This window comes from Mastigoproctus giganteus, chromosome 1 (assembly GCF_048544385.1).
Source record: "Mastigoproctus giganteus isolate SK-2022 chromosome 1, ASM4854438v1, whole genome shotgun sequence".
Classification (NCBI taxonomy): Eukaryota; Metazoa; Arthropoda; class Arachnida; order Uropygi; family Thelyphonidae; genus Mastigoproctus; species Mastigoproctus giganteus.
The window spans coordinates 267,305,543-267,325,371 of NC_143575.1; the positions used below are offsets into that span (position 1 = coordinate 267,305,543).

The following is a 19,829-nucleotide window of genomic DNA, read 5'->3' on the forward strand; positions in this document are numbered from 1 at the left end:
ACTAAAAGCATAACCCCCCTCCCTTCCTGTACACATTATACTCCCCAAATTCCAATTTTTTACTGCTTATGTCTGTGTGACACCACGTCTCTGATATCCCAAAAATATCTGCCTTTTATGTCTTGACTAGCACTTCAAGCTCATCAATTTTATTAACTATACTCCTAGCATTGGTGTACATGCAAGTATACATGCACCTGTTTCTACTCTTAGTTACCCTATCACAGCCCATGTATTTACTTGTTCCACTGTGACTTCCAGCAGACCTAGAAATCTCCATTGCCTTGCTTTCCAGGCTGCTGCTTATTCTAATAGAAGCAGTGCAAGAATCACTTTTGCCTCTACCTGCGGCCACTGTTAACCTTTTAGTCTGTGTATCCCTCCTAAGCTAGCAGCTTTCCAACCCACCTAACACTGCCTATATAGCATAAGCAAATAATCTTGCACCCTTTCTATTTAAGTGTACCCCATCCCTATAGAAGCAATCTCTCCTGTCAACAAGCACAGACCAGGCTGGAAAAAATTCTACCCCTTGAGCCATGCACAATCTCTGCATAGGCCTGAACTGATTGACAAGTCTATCATCATATACTCCGTCCTATCATGTCTGGGCAGAATTGCAGACACTTTCACATTTAACCCTAACTCGTGACTTTTTTCCAACGTTGACCTGTACTTTTTAAGTAAATATGCAGATCTCTTACTCTTAATGTCATTAGTTTCAACATGCACAACAATATCGCCCTCTGTGCCTTTAAAAGATGATATCTGCTCTACAACATCATTAACTTTTGCCCCTGGCAGACATACCCTGGTCCTGTTCCACCTTGCATAGTCTCCCTGACAATAGAGTCATCAACAATAAGTAGTTCCTGTTGGACCAGCACAATCTGCCCTGGAGATTACCTCTGTGTTGCCTGATGCACAGGGGTGAGCTCTGCCATTGAGCTGGGCAGCTGAGAGCTTGATGGGCCCCTCATATTAATTTCTTTGAGAGCATTTACCCTACACCTCAAGCTCTCATAGATGCCCATCAGAACACTGAGTTGGTGCCTAATTTCTTGACACAAAGGCATCTTCCTTGGCTAGTCCTGTTTAAGAAAGGTAGGCAAACATTTCACATTTCGCACATTTTTTGAGACTGTGATGTGTAGGAGAATTGCCCCCTTCGTTTCTCCCCGAGTCACAGTATTCTCACTAGTCTTTGACCTTTGCTTCGCAGCTCTAGTCTGGGTCATGATTTCCATTTAAATACAATTTAATTTAATAAGATTAATAATATTTTTGATTAATTGATAATACTATAATAAGCTAACAGATTCCTAATACAGCGCTTCGTATTAAGCTATTTAGTTTTATGTTACACCTTATGCTATCAGTTCGAGATATGTATACGTTACGCTATTTCTTATCTACTACAATATGGCAGCTAGGTCAACAATATTGCTGCCAATACCGGGAGTCATAACTTCCAAAAATCTCTAGTTAAATTCAAAATAAGAAGCTAACGAATGCTACTAAACCTATTTAATATTTCTGCAAAACATAATGTAGTATGTTAATTAACAAAGTATACGGTAAAAATTTAAAATACTTATCCCTTTACAGCAGTCAAATATCCACCGACTGTTCTCTTCCACAACCAGAGTACTCTCCCCAAGAACAATTAAAAACAATGGCAGGGCAGTTGAATCAAAATCAAACCATGGATCTTGATCAAACAAATGCAAATGAGAAACAACTGTTGTTTCTGCTTAAAAAATACAGTACAGTGGGGATTGGAGAGGTGGAAGGCTGTTGTTGATGTTTAGTAATCTGGCAGTTTAAGCCCCAAGACTTGGAAGGAGTTATTCCAGTTGAACAGATGCAATCTACTCTAGAAGAATGCGATGGTATTTGTAATCGGTAGCCATTTTCTGCAGGCTAATTCCAAGATGCAGCAGCACCTGTATTTTAGGGAGTGCCTGGGCAGGTAGGAAATGATTACAAAGTTTGAGACAGTTGTATTTGAAGATTAGTGTGGGGTCAGACCTCAAGGATGGCAGAGTGTTGTGCCACTGACAGAAATCCCAGATGTTCAAGGCATTTATCACTCCTGTGAACATTTTTACCATAGTCATTAAATGCCTGATGTCAATTAACCTTGGGAGCCTGTCTACATTTAGCTGCTCAGCCACATCAGTGGTTCTCAATTGAGGGGATTGGCAATGCTTATTTGTGGCCCATTTCAGGGTCCAGTATTCACATACAAACACCAGTTTTTGAAGTGAGGGCACTAAATTTCAGCAGAGTATAAAATAACCGGATAAACAGTGGTTTGTAGTTATCTAGTAGTGACTGCAGCATCATTGGAATGAAGTAATCGTTGTTTCACTCTCCAGTGTGAGATGGTAAATCACTTCCGGAGTTATTCTGTGTGCAAATCAAATCTTGGCTTCAGATCAAAATAGACACCAAGGTCCTTATGGCTGAATTACTGTTAGTCACTGTTTAAGTGAATAAATCATTATTGCAGATTTAGAAGGGTTATGGTTTAACCCACAAATCCACAAGTAAGTTGAAAGAACAGTCAAACTCTGTGATTGAAGGCACAATTGTCTTTGGGTTTGCAGATGGTGGGATTAAGTTAAGACACTTTATATCATTGGCATATATTAAAGCATTGTCATGGGAGCACAAAAAAGGAATAAGAATTGCTGAGAAAAGGAGGCCAGAAAGAAAACCACCTTGTGGGACTCGTACAGCGATTTTCCTGGTAAAGTGGGACTTTTTCATTGTGAGGTGGAACACTTCTATTCCCTAATAAAGTGGTGAAGAAAGTAGATTGCCATTAATCCTGAAGAAGGATTGCAGAAGACTGAGAAGGGCTGTGATGTCTAGGCTATCAAAGGCAGCTTCAATATCGGCATACACAATAACTAATTTGGATTTAGTTTCGAAGGCCAGAAGGATGTCTGTGCCAACACACAAGGTTTGTTATGGTTGATATATTTGCGACTGCAAAATGGAACTGTTTTGGTTTCTGTAGCATGCACTGTTTGCTTAATGCTAGAAGGAGTACTTTTTTTAGGAGTTTGAGGAGGGTGGAAGTTGAGATTGGTCTGAAATCCTTCGGGCTAGTTGGCACTTGAACTTCAGGAAGTGGAATCACAGAGTATTCATTCCGTTGGGCAGAGAATACTCGAGTGAAAAGGACTGAGTTGTAGATTGAGAGCAATAAATCTAGGATGTAGGGGCTAAGACACTAAACTGTGAAATGAGGTATCTTATCTCGGTCTGCCATATTAGTTGGATGCAGGGAGTTCATAGCATTTATCAGTAGGAGCAAACAAAGAATGTTGGAACTCTATATGAAGCAAGAAGGCAAACAAATTATACAACTGGTCCAAAAAATGGCAATTGAGTTTTAATCTAGAAAATGCAATCTTCTGCATCAGGATCACAGTAATCCCAAGTCAAATTATTGCCTAAAGGCTAGGTAGCAACAATCAATGGTGTTGAAGATGAAAAGGACATTGGCATTGTAAACAGTCCAACATGAAGTTATCTGAACAGCATACTAAGGCTGCAAAAGTTTGCATGGGGTACCACCAATGATTTACAAGAATTTTGTTAATAGAGATAAAGGGGTAATTATCTCACTGTAAAAATCAACAGTCAGACCACACCTTGAATGCAGTACACATGTTTAGAAGACTCATTTCAGGAAAGTACAAATGAGAAAAAAAAAAAAGACTAGTTGTGATGCAAAGAAATATTCATAAGAAGAAATTACAGTCCTGTAAGCCATCACTTCTGGAAAACTAGGCATTTTTATGGGAATCTGAAGAAAGTACTTAAGGCCATAAAAGAGTTGACAAAATTAATGATGGAGGTATATTTTCAACAAGGGAGTATAGATTCAAATTAAGGAAAGTTAACTGCAGAATTGATCAGGTTAACTTGCAATTAGTCAAAGAGCAATCAACTATTGGGAACAACTTATTTCCTTGCCCTGTAGAGGCTGAGTGTGTTATATTTAAAGAGGGATTAGATAGATATTTGGAAGATAAAATATAAAACTTGTGAGTTTTATATTTTATCTTGTCATTTTTATTTTATTATTATCATTTTTTATGGTAGATGCTACATATGCTTTCTTCCTTGCATCATGAAAGTGCATTTAGCACTTAATTTACTTAAACTTTAAGAGTGAACAAACAAAATAAAAAGTACGTAAGAAACATTTAAAAATTTTAGAATCTCAATGATCAGAAATCTAGAATGTACATGTTAAGAAAACACTTACACCTCATTAGAATTTTCTTCACTAACAAGATATTGGTACTCGTCTTCAGCAAAGCGAACCCAATCAGATACCACTTCTGTTTCATTGTCTGGATCCTTTAGAGGAAAAGAAACATTCATTTTTAATACATATCAGTTTATATGCCACAAGCAATAAATTAAAATTAAAATATCATGAATAACAGGTAACCAAAAAGTAAAATGACCTGGCTGACAAACATCCAGGATGAATCTTTTACGAGGGGTGATCATTTAATTCGTGGACTGGTGCAAGATCTTATCTTTATTGTCATCATCTGAATCTGCTGTAGATTTCTCCTTCTCAAAATACTCTTCCTTGAATTTACACACTTTTGCCACCATTGTCCCATGCATTAAATGCTGCTTGCAAACCATTTTTTGAAAGACTGCAAAGTGCTTTCATTGTGGCTCTGCGAGCATTGTTGTTGGATACGAAATGCTTGCCTTGCAGAGCTTTCTTCAGACTGGAAACAGAAAGAAATCACATGGGGACTAAGTCCAATGAATAACGGGGATGTGGCAGAACCTTGACACTTATGGAGGAATCACTAGCTGCACAATATTGGCAGTATGGGGCCTGGCACTGTCTTGGTGGAGAAACCACTTCACACCAGAAAGTTCTTGATATTTTTCACAAATGGCATGGCAAAGTTTGACTCTGAAAACCTCAGAGTATGCTTATTTATTCATAGTTGTTCCACAAGGCACAAAACATGTAACAAGAATGCTTTTATGTCAAAAAAGACAAGAACCATTTGTTTGTCAGGCGAACAAGAAGTTGAAATTTCTTAGGTCTTGGTGAATCAGAATGCTTCCACTCACTCAACTGTTTTTTGTCTCTGGATCATAGTAAAAAAATCTAAGTTTCATCACGAGTTGCTATTCGATTTAAGAAGTTTTGACCCTGTGTTTCAAAACGATGAAGCATTCGTTTGCACAAGTCTACTCTTAGCTGTTTTTGTTCTGGAATCAAATTGTGTAGAATCCGGTAGGCACAGATTTGCGACATTTTCAGGTGATCTTTCACAATATTGTGTGTACTATTGTATGAAATGGGCATTCTAACAGCTATTTCATGAAATGTAATTCGACCATCTTCATCCAACAATTCCTGGGCTTTTGCAATTTGCTCAGGAGTTATTGAGAAGGAAGGCTGACCAGGTCTTGGGTCATCTGCAACAGACTCATGGCCTTCACCGAATCATTTGTGCCATTTAAATATGGTTGTCTTACCAAGACACTCAATACCATAAAACCATAAACAGGACACTCATATCACTGTTCAATCTTTAAAATGATCATTAGTGACATGCGGCGGGTGACAAATGATTGTCAGTGACTCCCTGATCGCTACTGAGTACAGAAACTGCTCAGTAGCGATCAAGGAGAGCTCCTCTAGTGGCAGTTATGGAAAGTTCACAGTGTAAACATAAAATCTTGCATCAGTCTGCAAATTAAATGATCACCCTTCATACAAGGTCTCCTCTACTTTGCATCAATGTCAACGATATCATATCCATCTTTGAAATGTTTCTATCATGCAAAATATTCTACCTCCTGGTAAAACATTTTTACTTAACGATCACTTTTACAGCACAACAAAAAGCAAAATTTTATAGATTTTTGTTCAAAAAGTGGTATTCTAAAAAAATAATAGTATGAAATTACTGATCATCAAAATTATTTACAGCTCTGCATATGCACAACCAAAAGGACCATCTGCTATAAGACATTATAGACATTAGTTAAAAATCAGTTGTGGTACTAAATCTCCCAACATTATTAAATCTTCCATGATTACCATATATATGGTAAAAATCCTAGTCCAAGCACACTCACTGTTTTGTAGACAATGATTTTCCATTTGAGGACAGAGTACATGTGGCAAGGTGAAGAAGCCAATATATAAGTAGGCGTCACATGTTGCATAGCCAAATGATTATTATATTATGAAAAGAAATTCCATTTAGAGTTCACCAGAGCATACACTGCCTTACTTTACGATATGAACTAGTTATCTAGTTTTTAGATGAGCACTATGTTATATATATACAGCTATGGCAACAAACAAAATGCATAGCTCTGGAAAATGTAAAGCTCTCATTGCAGCAGACAATCTTCAGACCAATGTTCCCAGAGGAAACAGTCAATTCCAAGATTTATCTCAGATTGTTCCATGAAAACTTTATTCCTATCCTGATGAAATTTGTTATTGATTCTGCTCCAGTATGGCTTCAACATGTTGAGGCAAGTTAAGCATATTCTGTTCCGCACAAATATTTCCCATGTATTTTCTATAATCTGTTAATTGTAATAGTCATTTTACCAATTATGCTAAATCTATGTATGCTTTAAATGGTTAGACAAACCATTAGATTATGCCATCCTTTAGCCATTTCATATGGCTACAAGGTGAGGTGACCATACCCAAAGTAGCTATACTAAATTTAAACCTGAAGGAAAACAATAACAGAAATGTCTTTTTCCTATTTTTAATGGTCCAGTGGAGACTGTAAAAATTTTTTATTTTAATATTTAAAAACAACAGTTCTTTTTTTTATTGTAACTTTAAGCACAATGTTACTTCTATATAAGTAATCCTATTTTAAATCAAAAATGGGATAACAAGCTTCCCACTTTTCAAAAGTTGTTTCACTGTTTTAAGGAGTATGTTTGGAATTTTTTCCAAACACTTAGAATTTTATTTTTGAAGCCTATTTTCCTTTTGTTTCTCAGTTTTAGTTCTAAACTGTGGTTTAGAATTTTGTTCCACAGTTTAGTTCTAAACTGTGGTACAAAACGGTACAAAATTTACTGGTACAAAAGCAGAATTTCAATAATTTACACTCTTACACTTTCTACTTTACACTTACAAATGTCATAAAAATAGTACATTATAATATTACACAACTGGATGGGACACATTATAAAAGTAAGAAAACATAAGGGAATACATAAGTATTTACTGGTACATTTAATTTTTTAAAATATATATCATCTATTCAAACATATATCATCTATTAGTGCATTTCAAAGTTGCTCAGACATACTGAACTATTTTTATAATATTACTGTTTTCTGAGAGAATGTGTGGAAAAAAATTACCTTTTGTGAGGCAAATGGATCTTTCTGTTCATGTTCTAAGTATTTTTGCAGATTAAAAAATGTATCAAAGAAAATTGGGGTCATTTTGCATCGCTTGAGATCAGAAAGGGATATTTTTCCAGGATTTTTTGGCCTTACCATGTCAAGCATCTAAATAAATTTAAAAAAAAAAAAAAAAACAAATACATAACATTAAAAATACAAGTAGAAAGTAAAAAATTTAAGTTTAAAATTTTAGACTATGAATTTCAAAAAAAAATTTTTTTTTTTAAATTAAAAAAAAAAAAAAAAAGAGAGAATTAACAAATAGATGGCCTGTTACTTAAGTTTACATAAGTTTTGTTCTGTTTTTTGTCTTTAACATTTATAAGGTTAACATAATAAATAATAATATTCTTAGGTTAATTATAATTTTAATATAACCTTTTCTCTCGCTCTCTCTATAGAAGTTAAAAACTTCAACCTATATTATACAGTTAACCATTTCATGTCCCCTCTTAGGAGCCATTTATTTGCGCCAAAGATGGCACAAGTATTGGTATCACAAGGAAATCTTACATTTGCTAGTGAACAGGGTACAGATGAAGGGATCCAAAAGGATATACAAGTTTAAACATGTCTGTTTTTGTATCTAGTTAAAGCCTGAATGCAAATTAAAGTTTTTAGTTTTACACAGAATAATATTCTTTATCATTCCAATTTCATTCACTTTTATTTCAACACTTTAAAATGCTATTATCAAGAAGAAAGTATGTAAAGTTTAATTCTGCTACCTTCATCTAAATCATACATCCTTACATTATAAAATGACCCTCCAGGGAAATGAGAAAAACAATCGTTATATTATTATTATTATTATTATTAATATCCATATGATGCAAGGAATCCTGAGGCTTATGCTGCACCAGGAAAAAAAAAAAAATGTTCCCGAGTAACCCTGAGAGAGAGAGAGAGAGAGAGAGAGAGAGAGAGAGAGAGAGAGAGAGAGAGAGAGAGAGAGAGTCAAAAGTAGAAGGGAATCACCAAGAAAGAGAAGAATGATGATATCCAGCTCAGGACCCTGGGTGTGCCAAGCCCATACTCACCAGATGTGAGCCCCCGGGGATGTTATATCAATCGTCCATAAAATCCCCAACAAAACAAGAAAAAGCTTGAATATTTAATGTATTCTTCTGATATAGTGTAGTATAATCTTATTTATATGTACTACAGTATTAAATTAATAGAGGAAGAAGCATACAAAACTTCACACACTGCATCATTCAAGGTGGTAAATCCTGCATGTCTGAGGCAGTTGCCGATCAAATTTTTTTTTATCAGCTTCATTCCATGCTTAAACACATAAATACATTGCTTGCAGGATGTTGATTTCACATTTAATTTTGCTTTCAAGACAGAACAATTTTATTTAATAGCATTCTTTGGTAGTTTTGCTTACAAAACTAGATTACACCTTGATCAAGTGGCTGAAGAACTGACGTCACATTTGATGGTTGGTACTTGACAGTGATTGTACTTAGGTCGTTTACTTGACAATGAGGAGTGGTTATCCACAAACAGCAAAATTTTCTATTCTTCTCACTCATTCTGTGATCTAAGTCTGATCCACTCTTTGTAGATTTGTGATGTCATCCATGCTTTTTGGTTTGTTCAATACATAGTCAGTAATATCTTGAAACCTTTCAAGCATCAAGGCTTCTGGGCTTTCCCAATGATTAAACAGGAAGCTTCTCTGTGCCAGTCATGTTTGCTGCTAGGAGAATGGTAATCCGTTGTTTGACCTTTTTTCCCATCGCTACATTTCTGATCTTTAAATGTAAGTGTTTTATCTGGTAGCAATTTAAAAAAGAGTCCAGTTTCATCAGCACTGAAGATGTCATTGTGGTCATGTCAACAAAACATTTTTTAAACTATTTTCCTTCCATTCCTTTGCAGCGTCACTTGCCATGGCTTCACTTTCACCACATTTTTTTGAAGACAGACCATGACAAGTCTTAAATTTCTGGAACTATCCATCTGAACTTTTAAATTCTACAATATCCATTTGATTATCAAACAATTCAGCCCTAGCTTTTAAAAGATTATCTTCTACGGGAACTTTTTCTGCATGCATCATCATTAGCCATTCCAAAATTACCTATTTAAGATCCAGATACTTTGCCTTTCGAGCTCAAAATCTACCCAGTGCAGCAGTAGATTTCTCTAAACTTTCAATCTTTCAGAACAGTTAACAGAGTAGTCTTAGGAATGCAGAATTGTTTGGCAATGTCAGTCTTAAAAATCGCACACCATTATCTACAGCTTGCAAGATCATAATTTTCTGAGATTGCTAAGTTATCTGCTTTCTTGGAGACATACCAATAAACATACACTGTAACTGATTTCTAGCCCAGTGTTTCGTAAACTGTTCCAAGAGATGTGAACAAGTATTCCGTGAAAAATCGTAATTAATAATTAAAAAAATAAAGTAAAATTAAATTAATATATTTTGCATATTTGTAGTGTACACCACTTTTGTATCATTATAATTTTTAATTTTATTTTTTTTCGTTGATTAATATACTGGCATAGACTAATAATCGAATAGACTGTGGAACGCTATTTTGGTGGGCTTTTGTAGAGAAGTATGCGTAGAGGTAATGACATCTACGAAAAAGTAGCATTGTAATGATCTAATATGCCATTCGTATGCGATTTAGCCTGGAGTACATGGGTTGAAGGAGAAGCAAACCGATATCATAACTAAACTCACTTCCTTGTTTAAATTTTTTTTGATATTTATCAGTATTTCGAAATATTATTATTAAAATAAATGACCATGGAGTTGTGGTTGAAAATTGGAACTTTAAAACGAGAAGTACTTCTAGTAGTGCAACTGCAGTTGATGAAAACAAAGACAATATTGTCACACTTCAAGTGAGGACAAAAAATCGCAGCCTTTTGTTCCCCACAAATTCAAAGTGAAAAAACAGGAATCAACTAATAAAAGACCAAAATGAAAGTATGATGACAGTTATTACAAATTCGGCTTTACATGTGTTTGAAATGAAGATACTCCTGATGCACTGTGCGTCGTATGTAATAAAATATTAGCAAACAGTTCTATGGCTCCCCCGAAACTTGTGTTTCGTAAGTGTTCCATAAATATACTGTGAGATGAAAAGTGTTTCGTAAATATACTGTGAGATGAAAAGTGTTTCGTAAATATATTGTGAGATGAAAAGTGTTCCATGACTAAATAAGTTTGGGAAACGCTGTTCTAGCTGATGTTAATTTGATTACCGCACTGCGAGAAAAGAGCGTAGGAAATCTTAAAAAACGATTTCTCGTGGTCAGGCTGCAATTACTCAATATATTTGAAGCATGAAATTTATAGTCATTACAGAGAAATTCTTTTATTTTTCAGGTTATTATACTGATAAAATAACATTAGGTTTATGAGACAATTTCTCATAGCTGGTCCCAGTCATGAGAGGTCAAGCCATGGACCAGCCAAAAGAGGGTCGCTATAAAGAGCTTCGACTGGGATGGATGCAAAGAAAAGCAGCAAAGAGTTCTTTACTTATGTAATTCTAGAAGGAAAGGGATGAATCAGATTGGACTACTTAACATAGATGGCTTGACTATTGATGATCATGCTCAGGTAGCTGATAAACTGAATGAGTATTTTGCATCTACATTCACACATGAGGAGTTATTCAATGAGAGGAATGCCAGAAGTTTATCAAACTCTAACAGGGAGCTAAGTGATTTTTGTAATAACTGACAGCAAAGTGGAGAAACTGTTGAAGTTAAACATACAGAAGGCACCTGGGGTGGACAGCATCCATCCACTTACATTAAAGGAGGCAGCAAAGGAAGTAAGCAAGCCCTTAGCCATAATTACGAGAGCTTCCTTGGACTCAGGGAAGGTCCCCACGGACTGGAGGTGTGCAAATGTATCACAAATTCACAAAGAGGGTCGCTATAAAGAGCTTCGACTGGGATGGATGCAAAGAAAAGCAGCAAAGAGTTCTTTACTTATGTAATTCTAGAAGGAAACGGATGAATCAGATTGGACTACTTAACATAGATGGCTTGACTATTGATGATCATGCTCAGGTAGCTGATAAACTGAATGAGTATTTTGCATCTACATTCACACATGAGGAGTTATTCAATGAGAAGAATGCCAGAAGTTTATCAAACTCTAACAGGGAGCTAAGTGATTTTTGTAATAACTGACAGCAAAGTGGAGAAACTGTTGAAGTTAAACATACAGAAGGCACCTGGGGTGGACAGCATCCATCCACTTACATTAAAGGAGGCAGCAAAGGAAGTAAGCAAGCCCTTAGCCATAATTACGAGAGCTTCCTTGGACTCAGGGAAGGTCCCCATGGACTGGAGGTGTGCAAATGTATCACAAATTCACAAGGGGGGGGGGTTCAAAAGATGACACAAGTAACCATAGATCTGTTAGTTTAGCTTGTGTTCTGGTGAAAATAATGGAGTCACTAGTTAAAGAAGCACTGCAGGATCATCTAGACAAGACTGCAGTAACAGTTAAGACACAGCATGGGTTTGTTAAAGAGAGGTCTTGTCTGACCAATTTGATTGGATACTATGATGTGGACACAAAGGAACTGAATGCCAAAAATAATTTTGATATCATATACTTTGATTTCAGGAAAGCTTTTGTTAATGTTGCACATGGAAGACTGCTGTATATGGAGAAGTATGACATTAAGAGTAAGTAGCTACGTCTCCCACACATTAATAGACATAATGTGTGGGAGACGACAGAGAGTGGTAATCAATGGACACTGCTCTTCGTGGACAAATGTTATTAGTGGAATTCCTCAGAGTTCGGTGATGGGTCCATTGTTGTTTTGTGTATTCATCAATGGTATTGATGAATACACAAATCAGGATTAATCAGAATCAGTATATTAATCAGTATATCAGGATTAATGTCCAAGTTTGCAGATGATACAAAGGTTGGCAGGGTTGTTAACGACAGTAAAGACAGTATGCTACTCCAACTGGATCTAGATAAGTTGGGAAAATGGGCTGAGAAGTGGCAACTGAAGTTTAACATTGACAAATGCAAAGTACCGCATATGGGTAGCAATAACCCAAGAGAAACATACCAACTGTATGGTACTACACTCAGGTTAGTGGGAAGTGAAAAAGACCTGGGGGTAATTGTGCATTAAAATATGAAGTTTGCTGAGCAGCGCAGATGGGCTGCCAGGGAGGGTCATGGAGTCTTGTTAGTGATATATATGAATTTTGCTAGTAGCGACAGGGAGGTGATTATCCCATTATACAAGGCTAGGTCACATCTAGAGTACTGTGTACAGGTCTGGAGGCTTCATTTTAGGAAAGATGTAGAGTTGCTAGAACGAGTACAAAGAAAGGTATCAAGATTGGTGAGGAGAACAAAGGAGTTGTCCTACCAAGAAAGGCTTAAGTTCTGCAAATTTTTGTGCCCCAGAGAGTAGGCACCTGCGAGGTGATTGACTGAGGTGTATAAGGCCTTGAATGGGTTGAGCAAGCTGAATGCTGATGGAATTCTTCCTCTTGCTCAGATTAAGAACCTGAGGGGGCATAGATACAAACTGAGGAAAGAAAATTGTAGAATGTATATGCAGAAGTTTGTCTTTAGCCAGCGGGTGGTTGATTGGTGGAACAGACTTCCATCTTTTGTTGTGGAAGTTGATAGCCTAAATAAATTTAAGGCTGAGCTGGACAGGCATTTGGAACGAATGGGGGGGGGGGTTGGGGGGGTGAAATAGGAGGTTTTTTTGTTTTTTTTTTTGGCTGATGTTGCATAAGCTTGCTTTCTTGCATCGTATGCCTCTACTAATGCTAATAAGACTGTATAAATAATTTTGGAACTAGGGGACATAAATTACAGATTTAGATTGAATTATAAGAAATTACCTCTGTGTTTTATTTTTAAGTTTTTTTATTTTTTATTTAGTTATTTATTTTCACCAGTGTAACAAAAGGCTGTTGCTTCCTTGTAGTACAGTCAGTATTGCTTTAATGCGGTACATATGTTCCTAAAAATCTCCATGTTATGGTATTTCACAGATTAAAAACAACCGGGCTTATGTAAAAAATAGGGACAGGGGCAGAGCACTCAAAAAAATGTTCAGTTTGGCAAGTAAAACAGTAAAAAAAATTACAAACCCAGGTTTAAACATCTTAAATGTCTAATAAATAAATAAATAAATATTACAGTAAATATAACACTTCATGTTGGTAAGATACCTTGTATTGGTTGGAGATTATGTATATTTATGTACATAGCTTAATTAATACAGTAATACAGTGAAACTTCCCTTTAACGGACAGCCATGGGGAACGAAAATCTGTCCATTAGAGAGAAGTGTCTGCTAACAAGAAGTCTGAGGGAGAAAAAAAAAAAAAAAAAAAAGAAAGAAAGAAAAATCGTTAAATGTTTAATGTAAAATTAAATTAAAATATATACAGATTTTGAACAATATTTTTGTATATAATATACAATTACATACACAAGAGATAAAGAAAAATCGTTAAACATTTAATGTAAAATTTAATTAAATACAGATTTTGCACAATATTTTTGTAAATAATATACATACAATTGTGCTATGCATATTATGACTTTATCTTAAGAAAAATACATACAGTAATCACTTATTTTCTTCTGCACATTCTTCCGGCTGATAATTTTGTTTTCAACATTTGTCTGGAGTGAAGAAACCATAAAAAGTCCTTCAGTATCTTCTTCAATGGCGAAAAACATTTTTAAACGATTGATTTGTATGAGCGCTTCTTCTATTTTCATCGGTGGTTCGTCGTTAATATGTTCTTCGACAGAATGACCTCCTTCAATTTCTTCATCCTCATGAGGAACTTCTTGAAAAATATCGATGATAATGTTGTTGATATCTAGATCACCATCTTCTGTAGTGAGGTTCGAGTCTATATCTTTGTAATCAGGTTCACTTGTAGCGGAAGTATCGTACATTATCAATAGATGTTGAAGATCTTGTTCTTCTTGGGGCTCAACATTGCTGTTCACAACTTCAATTTTTGCGTTCGAGAAGTCACACTTTACAAAACAGTTCACGACAGTTTGTTTTCTAATTGCGTTTACTGAAGAGGAAATCCATTGAATCGCATCTAGGATGCTGAGTTTCTTTGCAAGGTCACTCGCACATGTTACATCATTCATGTTTGCAATGAGATGTCTTAAAACACGTTTTCTGTAGTGAAGTTTAAAATTTTTTATTATCCCTTGATCCAAGGGCTGACACTCTGCAGATGTGTTTGGTGGCAGAAAAACGATTTGAATGTTGGACAATTCAATGTGCGGGTGAGATGCAGCATTATCCATGAAAAGAATAATTTTTCTGTTTTGACGAATCATGCTTTGGTTAAAGTGACTTATCCATCCGCTCATGATATCTTGTGTCATCCACGCTTTTTTATTAGACTTCCAGTCAACATTCAAAAGATTCAACTTTATGCCCTTGAAACAACGAGGATTTTGTGGTTTTCCTATAACAAGAGGTTGTTCAAAAGTCTCCCAGCATATTTGTACACAATAGTACAGTCAAGCGTTCCTTAGAAATTTTTCCGCCCTGGCACTTTTCGTTTTTTAGACTGTTTTTTCAGGAAGAGCTTTAAAAAACAACCCTGTTTCGTCACAGTTGTAAATATCCTTCTTGATTAGACCGGGGTTCGAGCCTGTGACCACCAAATGCGGAGGATGTGGAAAGGTCAGAGAATGGCCACCGCATATTGCCGGAGCAATATGGCCTTAGTTGCTGATGCTCCTAAGAACGAAATAACACCAAACAACAGTCCAAAAAAAAAAAAAAAAAAAAAATTTTCAGGAAGAGCTTTAAAAAACAACCCAGCTTCAAAATCGCGACATAAATCTTCCAATTTGACGGTCCACTCTGTTACAACCCCAGTATCAACAGATCCACCTTCAACACTTACGGTTTTCCAAGAAATTTTATGCCGAGTTTTGAAACTTGTCTAGCCATCCCACAGAAGCTTTGAACTCATTTACTCCCATAGATTTCTCAACCTCCAAAGCCTTTTCCCTAATAATAGGTCCATTAATGGGAATTTTTTTAGCACGTGTGCGACAAATTTGAAGTCCAACAGTTTTTGGGAATGATTTTTGAACCTGATCCTTTACGTATTGCCAAAATTGTTTGAGCAGTTCATTCTTTTTCTTTAGGATGTCGCTTATCTGCGTCTTTCCGATTTTGAATTTTGCAGCGAGATTGCGAACACTATATTTTTTCCGATCATACGCATTAATGAGTTCGACTTTATCTTTTAAAGTTAAATATTTATGAGAAGACATTGTGCACTTCACACGACACTGAACAAAACTAAAAACTGAAACTCAAAAGACGAAAGGCCGACAACCCCCCCCCCCCCCCGCACACGCCGAATCCATCAGAAGTTTTACACGTGCCTTAAAATTATTGAAAAAGGGTTTAGAACCGCGACGTAAACCTTGATACAATTCAGAGAATCGGAAATAGAAAATAAACACACGATTGAGGCAATACGTGGAAGAAAAGTTCCTAGAAAAAGGGCTGTGAGCTCGGCCGCTGTCCATTATTGGGAGATCAAATTAAGTGCTAATCTAAACGAAACAGTACAGATTGCCTGTCCGCGTCCGTTACAGAGAATGTCCGCTAGACAGAAGCTGAAAACACGTTAAAACCAATAGAGGAGAGTTGGGGAATTTGAAAATTTGAAAATGTCCGTTGTAGAGAGATGTCCGTTAAAGAGAGGTGTCCGTTAGGAGAAGTTTCACTGTATATGCATAATTGATATTTCTGTTCATTGAATTTTTTTTTTTTTTTTGGACTGTTGTTTGTTGTTATTTCGTTCTTAGGAGCATCAGCAACTAAGGCCATATTGCTCCGGCGATATGCGGTGGCCATTCTCTGACCTTTCCACATCCTCCGCATTTGGTGGTCACAGGCTCGAACCCCGGTCTAATCAAGAAGCATGTGCTGCACACTGCTGCTCCTGCCTACCTGGCTATGGAGGCGCCTTTTTTGGACTGTAAAATTTAAAACAGATAAACAATCAATAATGACAAACACGACACGCACAAATTGCACAAGTGAGATACTGAGTAACAAGTTTACAAAGCTTAAAAAATAGGAATGAAGAGAAGATTCGGAAATTTTTTTTTTTTTTTTTTTTTTTTTTATATGATTGAAGATTTCATGGAAGGGGAAACACATTTCACCATAATAATGTAAAAACCCACAGAATTCCAGCTATCGGTATTATTGCAAATGCAGTAAGATCAAGTTTACTACCCATTTATAATTAGATTCCACTAACAGAAAAGCCCAATAAACTGGGAACTGCGAATTGTTTATACTGTTTTATGGTAGTGACCTCCAGAAATGTTCTATTGTGATCATGCTGTCCCTCCTGACAAAATTTCTGTACAAACAGAAAAATGTGAGCCAGCCTACAATATCACCTGTTATCTTGTGAATACAGCGAATGACAACAGTGTGTCTCTGACCAATACAACTACAGTAAATGGGAAGTATAGCTGTCACAAATTTGACATTTGACATTTTTTATGCTTGTATGTATTGCTGTGCAAGTCACTACATTCAGCTTGGTGCCGGGTTTTGCCCGGTGTTATACTTGAATTGTTTCCTAATACATCAGTTGTGTTGGAGCAAATTAGCATTGTTCAAATGCACATCATAGCATAACTGACTGTATATAGCTAATACTAATACCAAATACTAATATATGAGGAAGGAATCGCATAGGTAGTTTGTGTGTGTGTGTGTGTGTGTGTGTGTGTGTGTGTGTGTGTGTGTGTGTGTGTGTGTGTGTGTGTGTGTGTGTGTGTGTGTTTTGGTTGCTGGTAAAGCAAAAGCCTGGGGCTTTCTTAAACTACAATATGGCTAATACTAATATACATTTTATTACAATTCACTTTCATTCCAGAATGAAGTATTTCATTTAATACAAAAAAATAAATAAAATAAAATAATAATAAATAAATAAAAATAAGAACTATGGTGGTTTCCAGCAGATTACAATCGCAGGTATAATAAACCAAAACCAATTTTCCCATCGAAACATTGCTAAAACAAGGATTCATATAACTATCAATTATATACAAAGTATATAACAGTGCTTCTGACATTCACAAGTATTATAGTTACTTCAACAGTCCACTCACTATGCTATGTTATCAATTTTCTCTCTATTTCAAATTTAATTCTTTTTCTACACTGACCTTTCCTTTTATGTCAAAAATAAAAGTATTTCACTGGAAGAATCAGAAAGGAAATTGACTGGGTTATATATGTTTATTTGTGTGTGGAAGCACATTAGCAGGATGAGCCCAAGCTCTCTCTTGGGAGGGGGCTGTTCTTGGAAGTGCAGATTACTTAAACCAGTTGAGAAGTACAAGTGTTCCAATATGAAATGAAAGCAATAGTTTGTTAATAAATTTGAGAGAGTCATCCAATATTTTGCTTGTGTGACACCAAATGGCTCAGATCATCCCTGGATATCAGCATTATGCCTTAAGTGCAAGTTAGACTGACAAGCCATAATGTGGTATAACACCATAATAATATTTGCTTTTGATATTAAGTGCTGTGGAGCAACTAGCTTCCATTAACGTGATTGACATGGTGTATTGCTCCTGGATGGCATGGAGGGAAGTATAGAGGGAAAACACCTAGGGGAACACCAAAAAATACCTTTATTGGGACGTTACTAGATGAGGCAAGACTTTGAGATCCGGAAGAACTTAAACAAATGGCACAGGAGAGAAGTGGAGACTGTCATCAGAGGAATAGACAAGTCACAAGACTGAATTACTGAATGGATGGACTATTCATGCTATGGAATTTAAAAGTATACTATTTATGCATTACACATGCATAAATAAATTCCATTATACTGTTTCCTGGTAATGTTTGAGGCTGTATTCTTCTTCTTTTTTTTTTTTTTTAATCACTATCTTCGATGGTAGATGAATTTCTACTTCTGTTATAGCATAGAATGCATTTTATGAAATGAAAGAAAATGGCTATATTTGTAATCTTCCTCTTTCATTATGTGAAAATGTCATTATGGCCCATTTTTGCACTCCCAACTTTACACTGGAATTTTTCAGATATACCAATGCTTTTTCTTGCAATTCAGTCAATAAATGTTATACCTATGGTGACAGAAATCACTTCAGCAATTTTTATATAAGAAATGTTTTTATAATGGCTATAAGTGTCAGGTCTATATAAAATTTATAAAGTTAAACACATCATATTAGGGGAAAGGTGTATAACAGATAAAATAAATATTCAAATATAAACGTATGTCAGTTTTTTTGTCACTATGAGTGGTGTCTGCAGGCATCTTTTTCTTGTGCTCTATAACAACAATTAGAATTAAAAAAATTACCTGGCAGAGACAGTCTGTGAAAGGCAATGTTTCAATGCCTAAGGATTCCATGGTTTCAAGTTGTTCCTCATAGAAATATTCTAGTTCATACATGGAGAGATAGCCATCACCATCTAGATCCATACACCTGAACCAGTACTCTATACTACATTAATAGAAAATACATCCATAAATATTAATGATCAATATAATAACTTAAAATAACAAACCTTAAATGATATGCAGTTTCTTATTTGAAGTTCTGAATAATATCTATTTCATTATTTAATCTAGTTCATAATATTAATTTACATAATTAAATAATGCGAGGCATTTTAATTCAAATGGCTCACCTGCGAGGATGCCTCTTATCTTCTTCTGATATTAAGAACCATACAAATTCTGTATAGCTCATTCTGCCCTTTTTCTGAACTGACCCTCTGAAAAAAATAACACTATCAAAAGAAAATCTTTTAACATTTGTTTCCAAATTAGCCAAGTATGTAACTTAAATAAATTGATAATATATTTTATATATAGCATTCATAATATAGACATTGTATAATACTTATATTAGCAATAATGTAAAGTGTGATTTCTTGGATACAGTTACATTTATTTTATATACTTTTTGAAAATCAATTTCCAAATTTCATGGAATTTGCCAGCAATGACTGAAGCAAAGTTTACTGACAGATATCTTTCCAGAGAAGTAGCTGTGGAAATACTGTAACCTACCCTATGAGTCTGAATACTGTGTTTGTGTGTGTGTGGGGGGTCTGGAAAATTTACCGTCAGCAATTTACCGCCGTGTCAGTTTATCGCATTTTACTGTCTAGAAGCGATGAGATGTGTTTGGTCAAATCATCAAAAGATATTTTTTATTTAAGTTTCTGCCTTAAGCTATGATTAGCATATTTTTGGAATTTATGAACTATGAGGGAATAGTACGAAAATAAAAAAAAAAAACACATGTA

General features: G+C 35.6%; 1 protein-coding gene across 1 annotated transcript in view; it reads right to left on the minus strand.

Annotated features, from left to right (window-relative positions):
* The window catches only part of LOC150091953 (serine/threonine-protein phosphatase 2A regulatory subunit B'' subunit beta-like), a 120,096-nt gene that overhangs the window by 5,497 nt on the left and 94,770 nt on the right, over window positions 1-19,829 (minus strand). Inside the window, exons 9-12 of the mRNA XM_090377535.1 lie at window positions 19,206-19,292; window positions 18,874-19,018; window positions 7,414-7,563; window positions 4,289-4,383 (exon numbers count right to left, since the gene is read on the minus strand). Of these exons, the coding sequence (XP_090233661.1) occupies window positions 4,289-4,383; window positions 7,414-7,563; window positions 18,874-19,018; window positions 19,206-19,292 (477 nt within the window). The remainder of the gene's footprint in view (window positions 1-4,288; window positions 4,384-7,413; window positions 7,564-18,873; window positions 19,019-19,205; window positions 19,293-19,829) is intronic.